Source organism: Chlorocebus sabaeus, chromosome 12, assembly GCF_047675955.1.
Source record: "Chlorocebus sabaeus isolate Y175 chromosome 12, mChlSab1.0.hap1, whole genome shotgun sequence".
NCBI lineage: Eukaryota > Metazoa > Chordata > Mammalia > Primates > Cercopithecidae > Chlorocebus > Chlorocebus sabaeus.
The window spans coordinates 7,383,937-7,398,600 of NC_132915.1; the positions used below are offsets into that span (position 1 = coordinate 7,383,937).

At 47.8% G+C, this 14,664-nt stretch overlaps 1 protein-coding gene across 4 annotated transcripts in view; it reads right to left on the minus strand.

Annotated features, from left to right (window-relative positions):
• The window catches only part of SYK (spleen associated tyrosine kinase), a 95,211-nt gene that overhangs the window by 49,499 nt on the left and 31,048 nt on the right, over positions 1 to 14,664 (minus strand). For all 4 annotated transcript variants that reach the window (XM_007969722.3, XM_007969717.3, XM_007969719.3 and 1 more), the window contains exons 2-3: positions 3,532 to 3,989; positions 2,253 to 2,413 (exon numbers count right to left, since the gene is read on the minus strand). In XM_007969722.3, coding sequence (XP_007967913.1) covers positions 2,253 to 2,413; positions 3,532 to 3,948 — 578 coding nt within the window. In that variant the 5' untranslated portion in view covers positions 3,949 to 3,989. The remainder of the gene's footprint in view (positions 1 to 2,252; positions 2,414 to 3,531; positions 3,990 to 14,664) is intronic.

Here is a 14,664-nt window from a genome sequence, read left to right on the forward strand (position 1 = left end):
TCCTGGTGCTCATGCTGGAGAAAGCATTGAAGACAGAAGAAAAGCTACACCGGTGATGACCACATGTACTGTGCTATGTACATGGTGTGCGTTTTCATTGAATCCTCAAGACGGTCACAGACCCAGCACAGCAGAGCCTGGGGAAAGTTCCCCTTAGTCTAAGGTTCTTCAACCGTCATGGGAACATGGGTTCTGAAGCTGGGTCTTGCTGCCCAGGTTTAGCTCTACTCTTCCCTCTCACTAATACCCTGCCTGATGCCAGGCCTGGGCATGGGGTGCTATGCACCGCCAGTCCACAGGTGAGCCCTGCAGGTGTGAAGGGAGCACAGGAAGGTGGGGGACTGAGCTGTGGACAACACAAGGGAGAAAGCCTTGGAAGCTATTATCTGGGAGGTTGGCGATTATGGGGTGATAACTGGGCAACTGCAATATAAGGTAGAACAGGAACCCAGGAGAAGAGGACAGCTAAGGAGGGGGCGCTTGGTGAAAATGCAGAAGCCCAGACTCCTTTCCCACAGGCCCATGCCTGGTTAGCTCTGACTCCAGCTGAATAGGAAGCACAGCAAGTTTGAGACTCTCTTGCATAAACCATAAGCCCCAGTGTCAGGTGCATGTGCTGTGAGGACACATGAGATGTCGGTCTGCACAGGGCAGATAGAGAACAAGGTATGTTCGGCAAATAAGAGCTTTACCTCCCAGTCTTCTGCATGGGGTTTATACACATCCCCCGGAAAGGAAGGAGAGAGCAGAAGTCATGGCCATGAAGGGTGCAACTACTGTTTTCAGGAACAGACAACTCTGAATAAAGAAATGGCTTCGTGGCTGAAGAGGCTATGAGCAGACTTCTTAACCAGCAGGAGGTTGGCCAACCTCATCGTGCGGATTATGCTATTTTGGGCTGACTTCACATGCCAAGATGCTATGTGCATGGCTCCATGACATTCATGTTGGAAATTATTGCTGAGAAGATGGTAAGAGGCCAAACCTCAGCAAAAACAGCCATAGGTGCCTCCAGTGAGGGGCAGTGTCTTCCCTCCCCACGGTGTTCTGCTGCTGCGTGGGGCTGCATCCCAATAGAGACCATCGCTGTAGGCACCACCACGTAGCAACCTGGGCCACTCTTCCTTCTTCTTTTTTTTTTAAATAGTATTGTGGTCAATTTCTTTTCTCTTCTTTTTTCCTTCTTTTGAGACAGGGTCTCACTATGTTGCCCAGGCTGGTCTTAAACCAGCCTCAAACCATAGTGAGATCATAGGGAGGATCAAGCGATCCTCTTGCCAGGAGTAGCTGGGACTACAGGTGCGTGCCACTGCACTCAGCTAAGATCATTTTTGAAATACAAGGTATGACAGTCAAGTCTGAGGAAATTCCTCTGACAAGATGGACATGCAGAGAAAACACTTCCAAATCTAGGAAAAGTTTACAAAGTCAGCTGGGGATTCGCCAATTGCCAAACCATGAGGCTGCATCGCTGGTTCTGGTTATGCTTCCAAGGTAAGCACCTCTGTAAGGACACTGAGAGGTGATCAGGGGATCATTTCCCCCAGAGACAACCGCCCCACTGAGCCACCTTGACCAGACACCCTCGAAGGAACAAGGTTGACACCTCCCAAAGACAGTTCTTTACCTTCTCTGGACAACTGACTGACCACATTGGCCTGTATCTCAGAACCTTCTACAATTTAGATTTACATTGAACCACTGAGGATAACAAACAGAACCCAGGATTCAGACAGACCCTCTAATGATTGTGGGCCTAAGGCTGAAGCCCACAAACCTGCACTCACCACTCACGGATGCTACTCCCAGGAAACTTTCCTTAACATCTTTCGTGTTAGCATCTTGTTTCATGTAAAAATAGAAGTAAAGTCTGAGATCAAGGGGGTAGTTGGAGTGAAAAAAACTGCAGTATTTTAATTTCAGTTGGATAACCACAGAATTTGCTATGCATCCTATAATTTGCCATTAAAAGGAGAATATGGGGCTGAATCACATTTTCTTTAAACTTTATGTCCCTCGGTGCCCAAAAAGAGTGTTCATTTTAGAGTTAGACTGGGCAAAATAAACACTGGGTCACAGGTGATAGCTTTAGGTAGAAATGTCTTTAGGACAGGCCAGCATGCATGTTGTCAAGCAACAATGTATGGCCCCTTCCCAGGGTCATGTGAGGCCAGTCACAGGGAAGCTGAATTATTCCCAATTGTCCCCACAGGCCTGGTGGCAGGAGGTGAGGGGGAAGGCACAGTACTCACAGGAACTTTCCGTTTGTCTTTGATCCTATCAGGACAATTTGCTCAGACTCTTCCCGAGAGATTTTTCCATGGAACCAAGGCATTTTTTCATGGGCTGTGGTGGCGATCAGCTTCTCCAGCTGAGGCTTCTGGCTGATGATGGCCTGCTCCAGAGCCTGACCCTGCCACGTGGAGAGCAGAGCAGAGTAAACCACACCGAGGAAAAATGAAAATGATGCAGAAGGCATTTCCAGTCTGTCTCGAGTCCTGGCATGGTAAAACAGGATCAAACCTTATTCACTCATTCATTCAGTAAATAAAACTAGAAAGATCTTTACACATTACTTAAGTACTTTCAAGTGTATAAATAAAAAGAATATGGCTGGGCACGGTGGTTCACACTTGTAATGCCAGTATTTTGGGAGGCCAAGGTGGGTGGATCACTTGAGGTCAGGAGTTCGAGACCAGCCTGGCCAGCATGGTGAAACCCCATCTCTACTAAAAATACAAAAATTAGCCAGGTGTGGTGGCACATGCCTGTAATCCCAGCTACTTGGGAGGCTGAGGCAGGAGAATAGCTTGAACCTGGGAGGCAGAGGTTGCACTGAGCTGAGATCATGCTGCTGCACTCCAGCCCGGGTGACAGAGCAAGACTCTGTCTCAAAAAATAAAAAAATAAAAAAATAAATATACATATCCTTTGCTGTGGCAACCCCAACCCTTTCAAAGTTTATCCTGCAGACGTTGCATATGAGCATTGTATAAGATAGGTCTAAAGCAATGTTGTTAGCAGCGTTTATTCATAAACAGCAAATGTGTCCATCAATAGGTACTAGTTAAATAAATTACAGTGCATAGCAGGTGACACCAGATAGCCAAAGAACAGGTGATGCAGCTTCATGAGTGTTGACACAGAAAGTTCTGCAAGAGATATTAGGAAGTCATAAAATCAAGTGCCTATCAGTGTGTCTAGTAGGACCTTGTCAGATAAATAGAAACCAATCAACACCTATCAATGCCTCTCTGAAAAGGCCCTCCATGCACTGGGTAATGGTGATTCCCTGTGGTGGAGAAACCCACATTGCTGGCACAAAGGGGCCCATCCTCTCAGCTGTGGCTGTGAAAGGGGAAAGGCTCGTATTAGAGAGAGGCACTTTTTGGCCAAAGCTGATGCTTCAGGAGGTGGTTGTGTTATTTGGGCACACAGGGTACATAGGCATAGGTGTTGCATGTAGCCAGGAAGTCTGTGTGGGGTCACAGGGCCCCCTGGGTCCAGGGAGCAGGACCAGCTGTGGCGCACCTGCAGGTTCCATGTCTGCTTCACATATTCCCTGATGAGGTTTTCCTTCAAGTCCTCAAAGGGCCCAGTCTTGGGTTGCACCCCCTGCGGCCGGTTGAAGGGCTTCTTGAGGAGGCAGACCAGGCCATCAGGCTCCTGAGAGTGGTAGTGGCAGAGGTCGGCGGGGCTGGCGTGGGTCCTTCCGCCGGCGATGGCGTAGGTGCCGTTCAGCTCCCGCTCGATGGTGTAGTGGTGTGCCTTCCTCCCGTGCGCCACGGACAGGGCGAAGCCGCCCAGGTAGTTGCGGCTCTGGCGCAGCAAATAGAGCCCATCGCTCATGCCCCCCTGGACCAGGTAATCTTCCGCCTCCTCCCGGGTGATGTTGCCGAAAAAGAAGGGCAGGTGGTTGGCGTTGTCAGCCATGCCGCTGCTGGCCATGCTTCAGAGGCCGGAGGGCACACGCCTACGCAGGTGTCCACCTGGGCAAGACAGAGACAGAGAACTTTGGTGAGGAACCCACGTGGCAGGGAACATTTGCTAAAACCACTCAAACTCTTTCAAAGCGGAGACAAACCCTTCCAGCTCTGAACAGAGACACTTCCCTCTTTGGCCCTCCCAACACACAGTTGTCTTTCTGTCCACATCATTACAGTTTCCAGCATGCCTTCTAACTAAGCTAAAATCAGAGTATTTGATGGAAGTGACCAAATTAAATAATTCTTTTTTGTCGGCGGGGTGGGGAAGGACAAAGAATTCTAAAAATAAACATACCACAAAGAGAAGCAAACAGAAGGGCTATTGCAAAACAGGACTCTTGAGCTGACCCTAAGGGTCCCCGCACGCACACAGGAGGCAGAGTCTACATGAGCACAAACCACCTGCTCCTGCTGAGTCCAGACAATGTTAGAGAAGCCCTGCTCCTCATCAGAGCGTCCAAGGAGGACGCTACCACCGCCTCACCCACCTGGGCTGCCAGACTCTGCCTGGAGCAGTCAGTCACACGCTGGTGCTGAGCCCCAGAGGTGAAGTGAGGCCACGTTGAGGGCCCACACGGAACTGTGACTTGCGGTCACCACAAGGCCTTCCCACCTTCAGCCCAGGGCTATGACAGCAACAAGCCACTGCCTGAGACATGAAGAGTGACACCCTCCCGGCTCCCGAGGCCTGGGGCCCATAGGCTGTCCTCTCCCCACTTCTCCAGACCACTTCCTGGGCAACTCCACTTCCCATCTGCAGGGCCCGTGTTAAAGAGATAGTGCCTGTTCCCAGGCCACGAGGACATCTGACATAGGAGAGACACTGCTTGCAGCAAATAAATACACTTCAGAAGCAAAAAGGAAGGCGGCCAATGCATATTTAACATGGAGAGTATTTCCTCTCAATCATAGTTGTAAATGAGAAGGATACATATTGCTAGCCCCAAAAGTATCCAACAAGGCACATTTTAACCAAAAGGGGCTGGTCATGAACGGAAAATTATCTAGATGACTCCATCCATTTATCCAGGGAGCAAAGCGCATGCCCCTCATGGTCCACACACACACACCCCATACCACATGCACACTACATGCACGCCACACACACTACGAACACATACCACACCTGCACTACACACACGCCATGCCCTACACGCACACTATACGCATCACACACACCAAACGCACAAACTGCACACACACCACACACACAAAACACACTACACACATCACACACTACACTACATACACACTACACACACAAAGCATACACAAAACACACACCACTACATGCACAATACACACATCACATATACACATCACACACTGCACACACAACACACACAAATTACATACACACCACACACAACACACACAAACTACATGCACACCACACACTACACACTACACACATCACACATACTACACATATATCACAAACTACATACACACCACACACACCATAATATACACAACACATGCTACACTACATACACACTACACATACAAAACACACACAAAACACACCACACAACTACATGCACACTACACACATCACACACACCACACACACACAAACTACATATACACTACACACACTGCACACATACCACAAACTACATACACACTACACACACAAAGCACACACTGCACACATACCACACACAAACTACATACACACTACACACGCAACACATTACACATATCTCACACACACTGCACACATGCCACACACAAACTACACACACACTGCACACAACACACTACACACACATTTCACACGTAACACACTACACACACCACACTGCACACACACCACATACAAACTACATACACACTACACACAACACACTACATGCAACACACAAAACACTACATACACACTACACACAGAAAACACACACAAACCACACCACACCACTACATGCACACTATACACATCACACACACCACACACAAACTACATGCATGCCACACACACACCATAGTACACACTACACACACAAAACACACACATGAAGCACACCACACCACAGACCCCGCACCACGATGATGTGAAGTGGCTTCTTCTCAACATGCACTATCCTACAAGGGGCTACAAAAGGTAAGAGCATCAGCCTGACACACGCACCAGAGTTCTCCCCAGATGGTATCCTCAAGTCAGTACTCCTGGGTGAGCCCCTGATGCGGCATGGGTTTGATTATAATTTGAGGGTATTCATCATTTCCTGGCTTGCCTCTCACAGTAGTTGACTATCAGTGACTTTTCTTTGCCCAACAAGTTTCTAAAAGTTCATCTCTTAGCAAGGTGTTTTTGTTTTTTAAAGTATATCTACATTACTTTGGAGTCTAAGAAGGCTGTTAACAGAAAGACGCCTCTGGAAACACAGTGTGCCGATGAGTCTCTTGGAAGAAATACTTCTTTTTCGACTGCTTTCCCCTTTCTACAATGCTTTGGTTGAAGGTCAGCCACTGCCCCCAGCCTGCCTTTCCCGCGCTCCTCCCTTTTCCTGCAGTGGGTCTTCTCAGGCCTCCAACCCCATATCCATTGTTTCCCCTGCAGCCCAGCAGGTCTCACACTTCCACGTGGCCTGGGGGCTCTGACACACCCAGGGACTGGGACGCTGCTGTTCCTGCAATCCTGATGATGCGGATGCCAGGTTCTGACACCATCTGAGACCAGGCTCTCCATCTTCTCTGCCTTCCCTGCCCAGGCAGTGCCCCAGCCAGGAACCCAGGAGTCCTCCGCAGGCCTTGCATTCTCTAAGGTTCATTTTCCAAGTGCCCCTGGTGCATGCTCCTCACTGCCCGTATCCATGACCCCTGCCTGGCTTAACCCTGTCCTTTCCACTGCTGCCCTTCACCCCTCACCTTCTGCCCTCCCGCTTCCTGACGCCTCCCTCTCCAGCTGCCCGGTCCTCCCTCAAAGCACACATCAGCCCTCCCTGCCTCTTCCAACTTGCTCAGTCCACAGACCACACTGGACAGCACTGGGATGCTGTGGCTTCCCCTTCTTGTCCTCACCACATGTGCTTTCTGCTGACGCGCACAGATCTTCCTCCTGGCCATCTAGGTCATCCTTGCAGACCCAGCTCAAATACCCCTGTTGCTGTGTACCTGGCCCTGATGCTCGTGTCCCCTCTGCAGGGCCCAGGTTACTTTTTATGTAGTTGCAGAAGAGCAGACTGCACCATCAGCTGCAACTGAGACAGTAATTTTGTAGGAACAAAATTTTAAATAAAATGTGAGCAAATACTTTTTAACTTATATAAATCTTAACATAGCTACTATTTTTAAAATTCATTGGCTTGTCACTAATCATTACATGGGTGCTGGCACTTTGGCATGAATCCCATATAGAAGTGAATGGAAAGGAAGTGAGACAGGCTGTGGCCAGGTCTTGGGGAGCATCTGCAGACCCAGAGCAGCCTCCAGGCACATGCCAGGGACACTCTGTGTGGCTCTGATGGTGCATTGCAGGTACATTCCCAAGCAGGCGGCAGAAGAATGTGCTATACTGTGTCAGCACCGATGTGGCTGATGGCCCTTTCTGGCCATGTGACTTCCTGTGCTGGAGTTGACCTGGGCGTGTTGGTGGTGATGGTTTGGGCAGAATCACTGGTTCACTGCAAGGACAGCTTATGGCACATTTTTGGGCTATTTAATTGGGGGAATAAACAGCGTCCATGGTGTTCCTGTGCCTACCTTCTCAGGACTGGCACCCGCTGGCACCCACCCGGGGCCTTGTCCTGGTCTCCAACCTCCTCTTTCTCAGGCCACCTTGGCAGGAGTTGGCCATCTCCATTCCAACCACTGCCCACAGTGGCCCAGGCTGCTGTTCTCAGCTCCACTTTTCAGATATCAGCTCTCAGTCAGTATGGCAAGTCCAGAGAGTCTCACTTTTCACCCAGTCGTAGTCTTGGCCACAGCTGTGGCATCTCTGCTACTCCCACCAACTGAGACAGGGACAGAACCTGCGACTTTCCCTTGTACGCATTCCTCCCGCACACACAGACTCAGCCCTTCCCGCCTGATGCTTCTGCCAACTCACAATGCTTAACTCTGACTGCAGGAACAGCCCGCGGCTCAAATTCTCTTTAGCATTCCCAGGGATCATCTTCTTCTCAATAGTGTTTAGAACTTGCTCCCTAGTTTTTCTTAATTCAACATTCCCAGTTATTTTTTTTCCACATGTGAAACTACTTCATTCCAAAGCACAAAACTGAGAAACAGACCAGGCCCCTTAGCTCCTCCTTAACTCCACCTGTACCCCTCAGCCTGCTGGGTCTGGCACGTCAATGCACACCTGGGCAGGTAGTGGTTCAGCAAGGAGAGTTTTCAGGTGTCAGGTGAGCTCCTCAAAACACTGCAAATCCCTTGTTCTTTTAAGACCTTTTTTATGACACAAGTTAAATGTGCACTTAGTAGTAGAAAGGTGTTTTTTGACGTGAAATAATCTTTTGTAATGTCCTGGGCCGCATACCTCCCTTCCCTGCCTAATTTTTCTCCGCAGCATATCTCCATAAGGCAGCAGTCCTCTAAATCATGATTCGCTGTTGAATGTGAGTATTGTCTTATTCTTCCCACCAGACGGCCAGCTCTGTGAGGCGAGAATAGGATGACCTTGTTCACTGCCATATCACCGTGCCTGGAACAGCTCCCGGTGCAGGAGAACTCATCAAAAATATTTGTTGGTTAACGGGTATTTGTTTCTCTCCACTGAGCTCCTGATCTGCACATCTGCTTATCTGACATCCCCCCTTGGATGTGTAGCACACAAGTTGACCTCCACATACTCCAGATGAGGCTTTTGACTCCTCATGTCACTCCCTCAGCAAACCTATTCCTTCCTCAGTGTCTCTTAATTGAGGAAGTGACACTGAGCACCACAGTTGCTGAGGATGAGACCCTAGCGGCTCTCAGGAGTCTCCCCTCTCACCAAGTCAGAAAGGAACGTGCTTTCTACCAGAAGCGTCGGCCACTCACACTGATGCAGGGGAGCCACGAGCTTGCGCAGGAGCTGAGCTCCATCTGATGCAGTCACAGGGATGGAGAATCTCGAAGCAGGTTAGATGAGCTGGTCTTTCAGTAGCTTTTGTTTAAAATTTATTCCCAAGCCATCGTGTGTCCCTATAGCCCCTGCTGCTGTTCTTATGAAGGCCACCGCCATCTCTCAGGTAATGGAAGTCTCACCTGGTCCTTCCTTTCCTTGCTGACCATTCCCTATCCCTGAAGGTGGAGTGAGGCTCACAAGGAACCTCTCCATTACATTGCAAATCTTCATCCCTTCTCCACAAGGCTCTCCTTGAGCAGGCCCGAGACCTGCAACCTCACTTTGCTCACTATCTCCACCACACTGTGCTTCTGCCTCCGGGTGGAGGCCTCTCCTGCCTCCTGCTTGGCTTCCTCCTTCTCAGGCCTGTACTCAGAGAGTTGCATCATGATGATCCAGTCTCAGGTGCTGCTTCGGCCTACCTCGGTCACCCCCACACATAGTTAACTTCTCAAAAGCATCTATTACCTTTGTAGCAATAACACAAAACTGCCCTTGCCCTAAAATGTGAGCACCAAAGGTCTGGAGATTTCACTGCCTTGCTCAGGCTTCAGGGTGTAACCAGAGGCTGGCAAAACCCTGCTCAGTGGAAACATGCTGCTCTTTGCTTTTTAGGGTTTCCACAAGGAATATACAACTGACCCCTGAACAATGTGGGGATGCTGACCACCCCCCCATGTAGTAAAAATTCCTGTATAACTTTTGACTCCCCCAAAACTTAACTAATAGTCTACTGTTGACCAGAAGGCTTACCTGTAACATAAATAATTGATTAACACACATTTTGCATGTTATATGTATCATATACTATATTCTTATAGTGAGGTAAGCTAGAGAAAAAAATGTCATTAAGAAAATCATAAGGAATAGGATATATATTTACAATACTGTACTGTATTTATCAGTGCCATACATTTATTGTCATCTGTTTACAAGACGACTCATCCATCTGGAATGGCAGGCAACTGTGGCTACAGTCCTCCATCTGCAAGCCTCGTCAAGCAATTCAGCTTTTTCTTATAATGTCATGATTTCTTGAGAGCACTTCCAGCCTCACTGTGACCCTTTATAGGGGACCCATGGCGTTATTCAAGTTGCATGGTGTTGCACTAGACATGAAAAATACTTGAGAACGGCAAGAGATCACTTATTAAAGATCACTTTTTACTGCAATATGCAATTTACTGGAGAGATGAACTGCTCATGCAGAGATGATGAGCACCGTACAGTGATTTAGGCGAGCACTTGCAACTCTCAAGCTCATCACAATAGCAACAGGAAGTGGCTATGAAATGATTACAGCAGTACAGTGTGTACTGCAGTTAATTTTATGCAGTTATGATTTAATACTGCATCTTTATATTTATTTACCTTTTCCTTGACTGTGAATGGCACCATATATGGTCTATAAGTGTTTGTGTGTAAGTTTTGATAGATTTTAATTTTAATAATAGATTTGTATATATGTTACGGTAGTAAATGAAAAAATAGACTACATGTATTTTGTGCATTCAATATATACTTAACTTTTTCTTAACAGTTTTTATATTTCTGGGCCATGGAGTTAAACTGCAAGTTTTTAAAAATTGTCAAAAACCTTCAAAACATTTTCCAATATTTTTACTGAAAAAAAAATCCGCATATAAGTGAACCCACACAGTTCAAACCTATAATGTTCAAGGGTCAACCGTATGTTGCTTTTGTAACAAAAATGCTAAACATGCAATTGCTGTGTGTCCAGATGGAGGCTAACAGGGCCAGAGTCAGAGAGCCCCGGAAACTAATCTTCTAGATGCCCCCGCCCTGTGGCTGCCTCGGATGGAGTTTCCTGCATGAGCTCCTGGCCTCTTCAGGGAAGGGAGCTCACTCCAATGTGTGCCTGATGCTTCTGTTGGAAAACACTTTCTTTGTTTCTTTTTTTTTTTTTTTTTTTTTTTTGAGAGGGAGTCTCGCTCTGTTGCCCAGCCTGGAGTGCAGTGGCGGGATCTGGGCTGACTGCAAGCTCTGCCTCCTGGGTTCACGCCATTCTCCTGCCTCAGCTTCCCGAGTAGCTGGGACTACAGGTGCCCGCCACCACGTCTGGCTAATTTTTTGTATTTTTAGTAGAGATGGGGTTTCACTGTGTTAGCCAGGATGGTCTCGATCTCCTGACCTTGTGATCCGCCCACCTTGGCCTCCCAAAGTGTTGGGATTACAGGTGTGTGCCACCGCGCCCGGCCGGAAAACACTTTCTTATCTGATTCCCCATCTCTCCTTCCCCATCTCTCCTCCTCCATTTCCCATCTTCCGCCTGCCCACAGGACAAACAGAACACAGCCAGTTCTGCTTCCCCCAAACAACCTGCAAATGCTCGCTCTTGGCAGTCACTCCAAGGCAATGCATTCTTCCTGCCTTGACATTATTTCAAGACCTCTCACTGTCCTGCTCATTTTGTCCAAACAATTTCACATCACTCAAGCCCCTCTTAAAAGTGCACCGACCCCAGTGATGCTGCCAAGATCTCCGGAGCCTGTGTCCAGCTGTCCACAAATGCAGCTGTGGGCGGCCCTAGCCATCCAGGATCCCCGCTGGGCTTCTGGACAATGAAAAGCTTCCCTTAAAAGCATGTGGTCAAAAAATATCCCCCACCCTCGATTTACAGATTAAGACAGTTGCCTTTATCCTGCTCCCGCTCCTTACGATGGTTCCACCCATTTCCATCTGGCACCATTCATCATATTGGCTCGGGGTTACTCAACCTTGGCACTCCTGACATTTGGACTGGATCCTTCTCTGTTATGTGTGTAGGGTCGGGGACTGTCTTGTCCAGTACAGACTGTTAAGCAGCATCCCTGGCCTCTCCCCACCCCATTCCCCAATCATGACAGCCAAACATTATCTCCAGATATTGCCAAGTGTTCCCTAAGGGTAACTTACCCCTGACTGGAAACCACTGTGTCAGCTGTTGTGGACACAAATCTGATGTGCCCCTTCTATTGCTCTAGCCCAGTGGTATCCAATCTTTTGGCTTGCCTGGGCCACACTGGTAAAAGAAGGATTGTCTTGGGCCACATGTAAAATATACTAATACTAACGATAGCTGATGAACTACAAAAAACAAGGGAAAGAAATCTCACAATGTTTTAAGAAAGCTTACAAATTTTAGTTGGGCCACATTCATAGCTATCCTGGACCACATGTGGCCGGTGGGCCACGGGTTGGACAAGCTTTTTCCAGCCTTTTTACCAATAAATTAGATGAACAAATATTCCCCTATATAATTTGTTAACATCATTGCCAATGAACAAAGGACAAGGAGGGCTGGAAAGGAATGGAACCCCATGGAGGTGGTTCCCTGGGCCAGAGAGCAGGGAACCCAAGGGCACAGAGGTGAGAATCAGGAAGGCCAGTGACTCAGCCCAGCTTTGTGTGACCTGGGCACCATAGCACCAGAATTCCTCACTGGTGAAAGGGAATGACAGTATACCAAAGCCACTGTAACTAATTGAAGTCATAAGTGGGGAGTATGGAGGGGTGCCCAGGGCAACTGGACCCTCTCAAGTGGGAACTCTGAATAGAGAAGAGGATAAGTCATGGTGAGATGAAGAAAAGAGAAAAGCACAGGCAGCCCCACACTTCATAAGAAGGGTGTGTATGTGTGTGTATGTGTGTGCACACATGTGTGTGCATGAGGTCGGGAGACAGACATGCCCACCCCCACCTGAGGATGGTGGAAAGTCAATGAGGGCTTGGACTGAACCAAAAAAATGCTTCCTTACCTCAAAATCCTCCCTAGTGCCAGTCAGGCCTCACCCTGCATGTGATACATCGTGAGGAGTTAAATCTAGAACAGAGCCAGATTTATTCTATAGGCTTTGATTCTTTCTGCTCCACACCCAAGGAGTCCTGCCAGCCACCCTCCTGGAACATGCAGAAATGGATGAGCCCATGATATCCTGCTAGTCTCCTCACGTCTTCCATGTGTTTTATTTAAATTACACTGTATCCTTTTGCACTTGCTGGCATGTTTCAATCTTCTCTTCCAACTAGACTTCCATAGTCCATTTCCCCTATGCCAGGACTAAGGCTGACTATACAACCTTTGCCCTTTAAAATGCATTTAGTTGGGAAACTATCATTTGTGTAGTTCTACCTTATCAGGCAGCAACTTTATAGATGAAGAGCAATAGATCCATGCTTGCCACCATAAGTACAATGTTTCAGATACCCTTTGAGCTAATTAAGCAGTCACGTTTCTAGGGGCAGTCTGACTGGAAGATTAGGCACAGACGATCATACCTAGGCAAGCAGCTGAACAAGTTGTCCAGAGGCCATTGCTCTGGCAGAGGAAAATTTCATCCCCTACAGAGGAACAGCCAGCATGATGAAGAGGGGCTGAGCTCTACAGGCCTACCTGACACTAAGCCTCCCAGCTCCCTGTCCCACCTTGGAGTTTTAGTTCTGTGTTTTTTTTTTTTTTTTTTTTTTGGTCTACGTTCCTCAAAGCCACTAGAATAGACACTCCATTAGTGTAAGTATATTTACCATTTTGTTCCCTATTGCCTAGAACAGAGGCTACTTTAAGTATGGGTCTTCAGCCTTCAAATTCTGTTGGAGAGTTAAAATGTACACATAGCAGCCTCCAAGATGGTGCCCAGCGATCCTCACTTCCTGGTACACCCACCCCTTGCACACAGAGCAGCTGATTGCAGAGTGACAATGTTGGGTCTCTGAAGCTAGCTCACGAGAGCACTTAACACTTTTCCTCAGCTTTTGGATTGCTCACTCTGGGGAAACCAGATGCCTTGTTGGAAAGATGCTCAAGTAGCTCTTTGGGGAGGCTCATGTGGTAAGGAACTGAGGCCTCTAGCCAATAGCCAGCACTAAGTGACCAGCCATACGAGCAGCCACCTCGGAAGAGGATCCTCCAGCCTCTATCAAGCCTTCAGGTGAGACTGTAGCCCTGGCCCACACACCTGACTGCAACCCTACAGAGGGCTTGAGCCTTCCCAGCTATCTCAAATGCTTGGCCCACAGAAATTATGAGCAATAATAAGTAATTATTGTTGTTTTAAACTACTAAGTTTAGAGTGATCTGTTATGTAGCAACAGATAACTGATATAGCATGTGCAATGGAGTTGGGCGAGAGAAGCAACAGTGCTTAATAGATATTTAAAGAAATAAATATTTGAATGAATTGTTGACAAAAAAAGGCTGGTGAGTGAATGAGCTAGGTTCTAGGAGCTGGGCTCTGGCAGAGTCAGAAGAAGACTTTCTGGTATTGAAGAGGTACGTGGGGCTAGAAGAGAGGTTAGGAAGGAAGGAGCTGAGCCCAGTGTATGCTCCCGGAAGCTGCCTGCCTCAGCCTGGCTTCCTTCATGGCCGCGTTTACCTATAGAAATGGTTAGAGGACTAGCTTCCCAAACCCTGCAAGGGCCACATTATCTGAGCCTGGCACTTAGAGATTACGGGAACCAGGATCAAAGGCAGAGGCCAAAGTTCTGATTAATTTATTATCACTAGTAACATTTTAACTAATAAATCTTCATAGTGTCATTTCTTTCTCTTCTTTCTCCTCTCTCCATTTCATTAGTATCACTACTTCTGGTTCTGTTCTCTTTCCATCTGATGCATGAAACAAAATA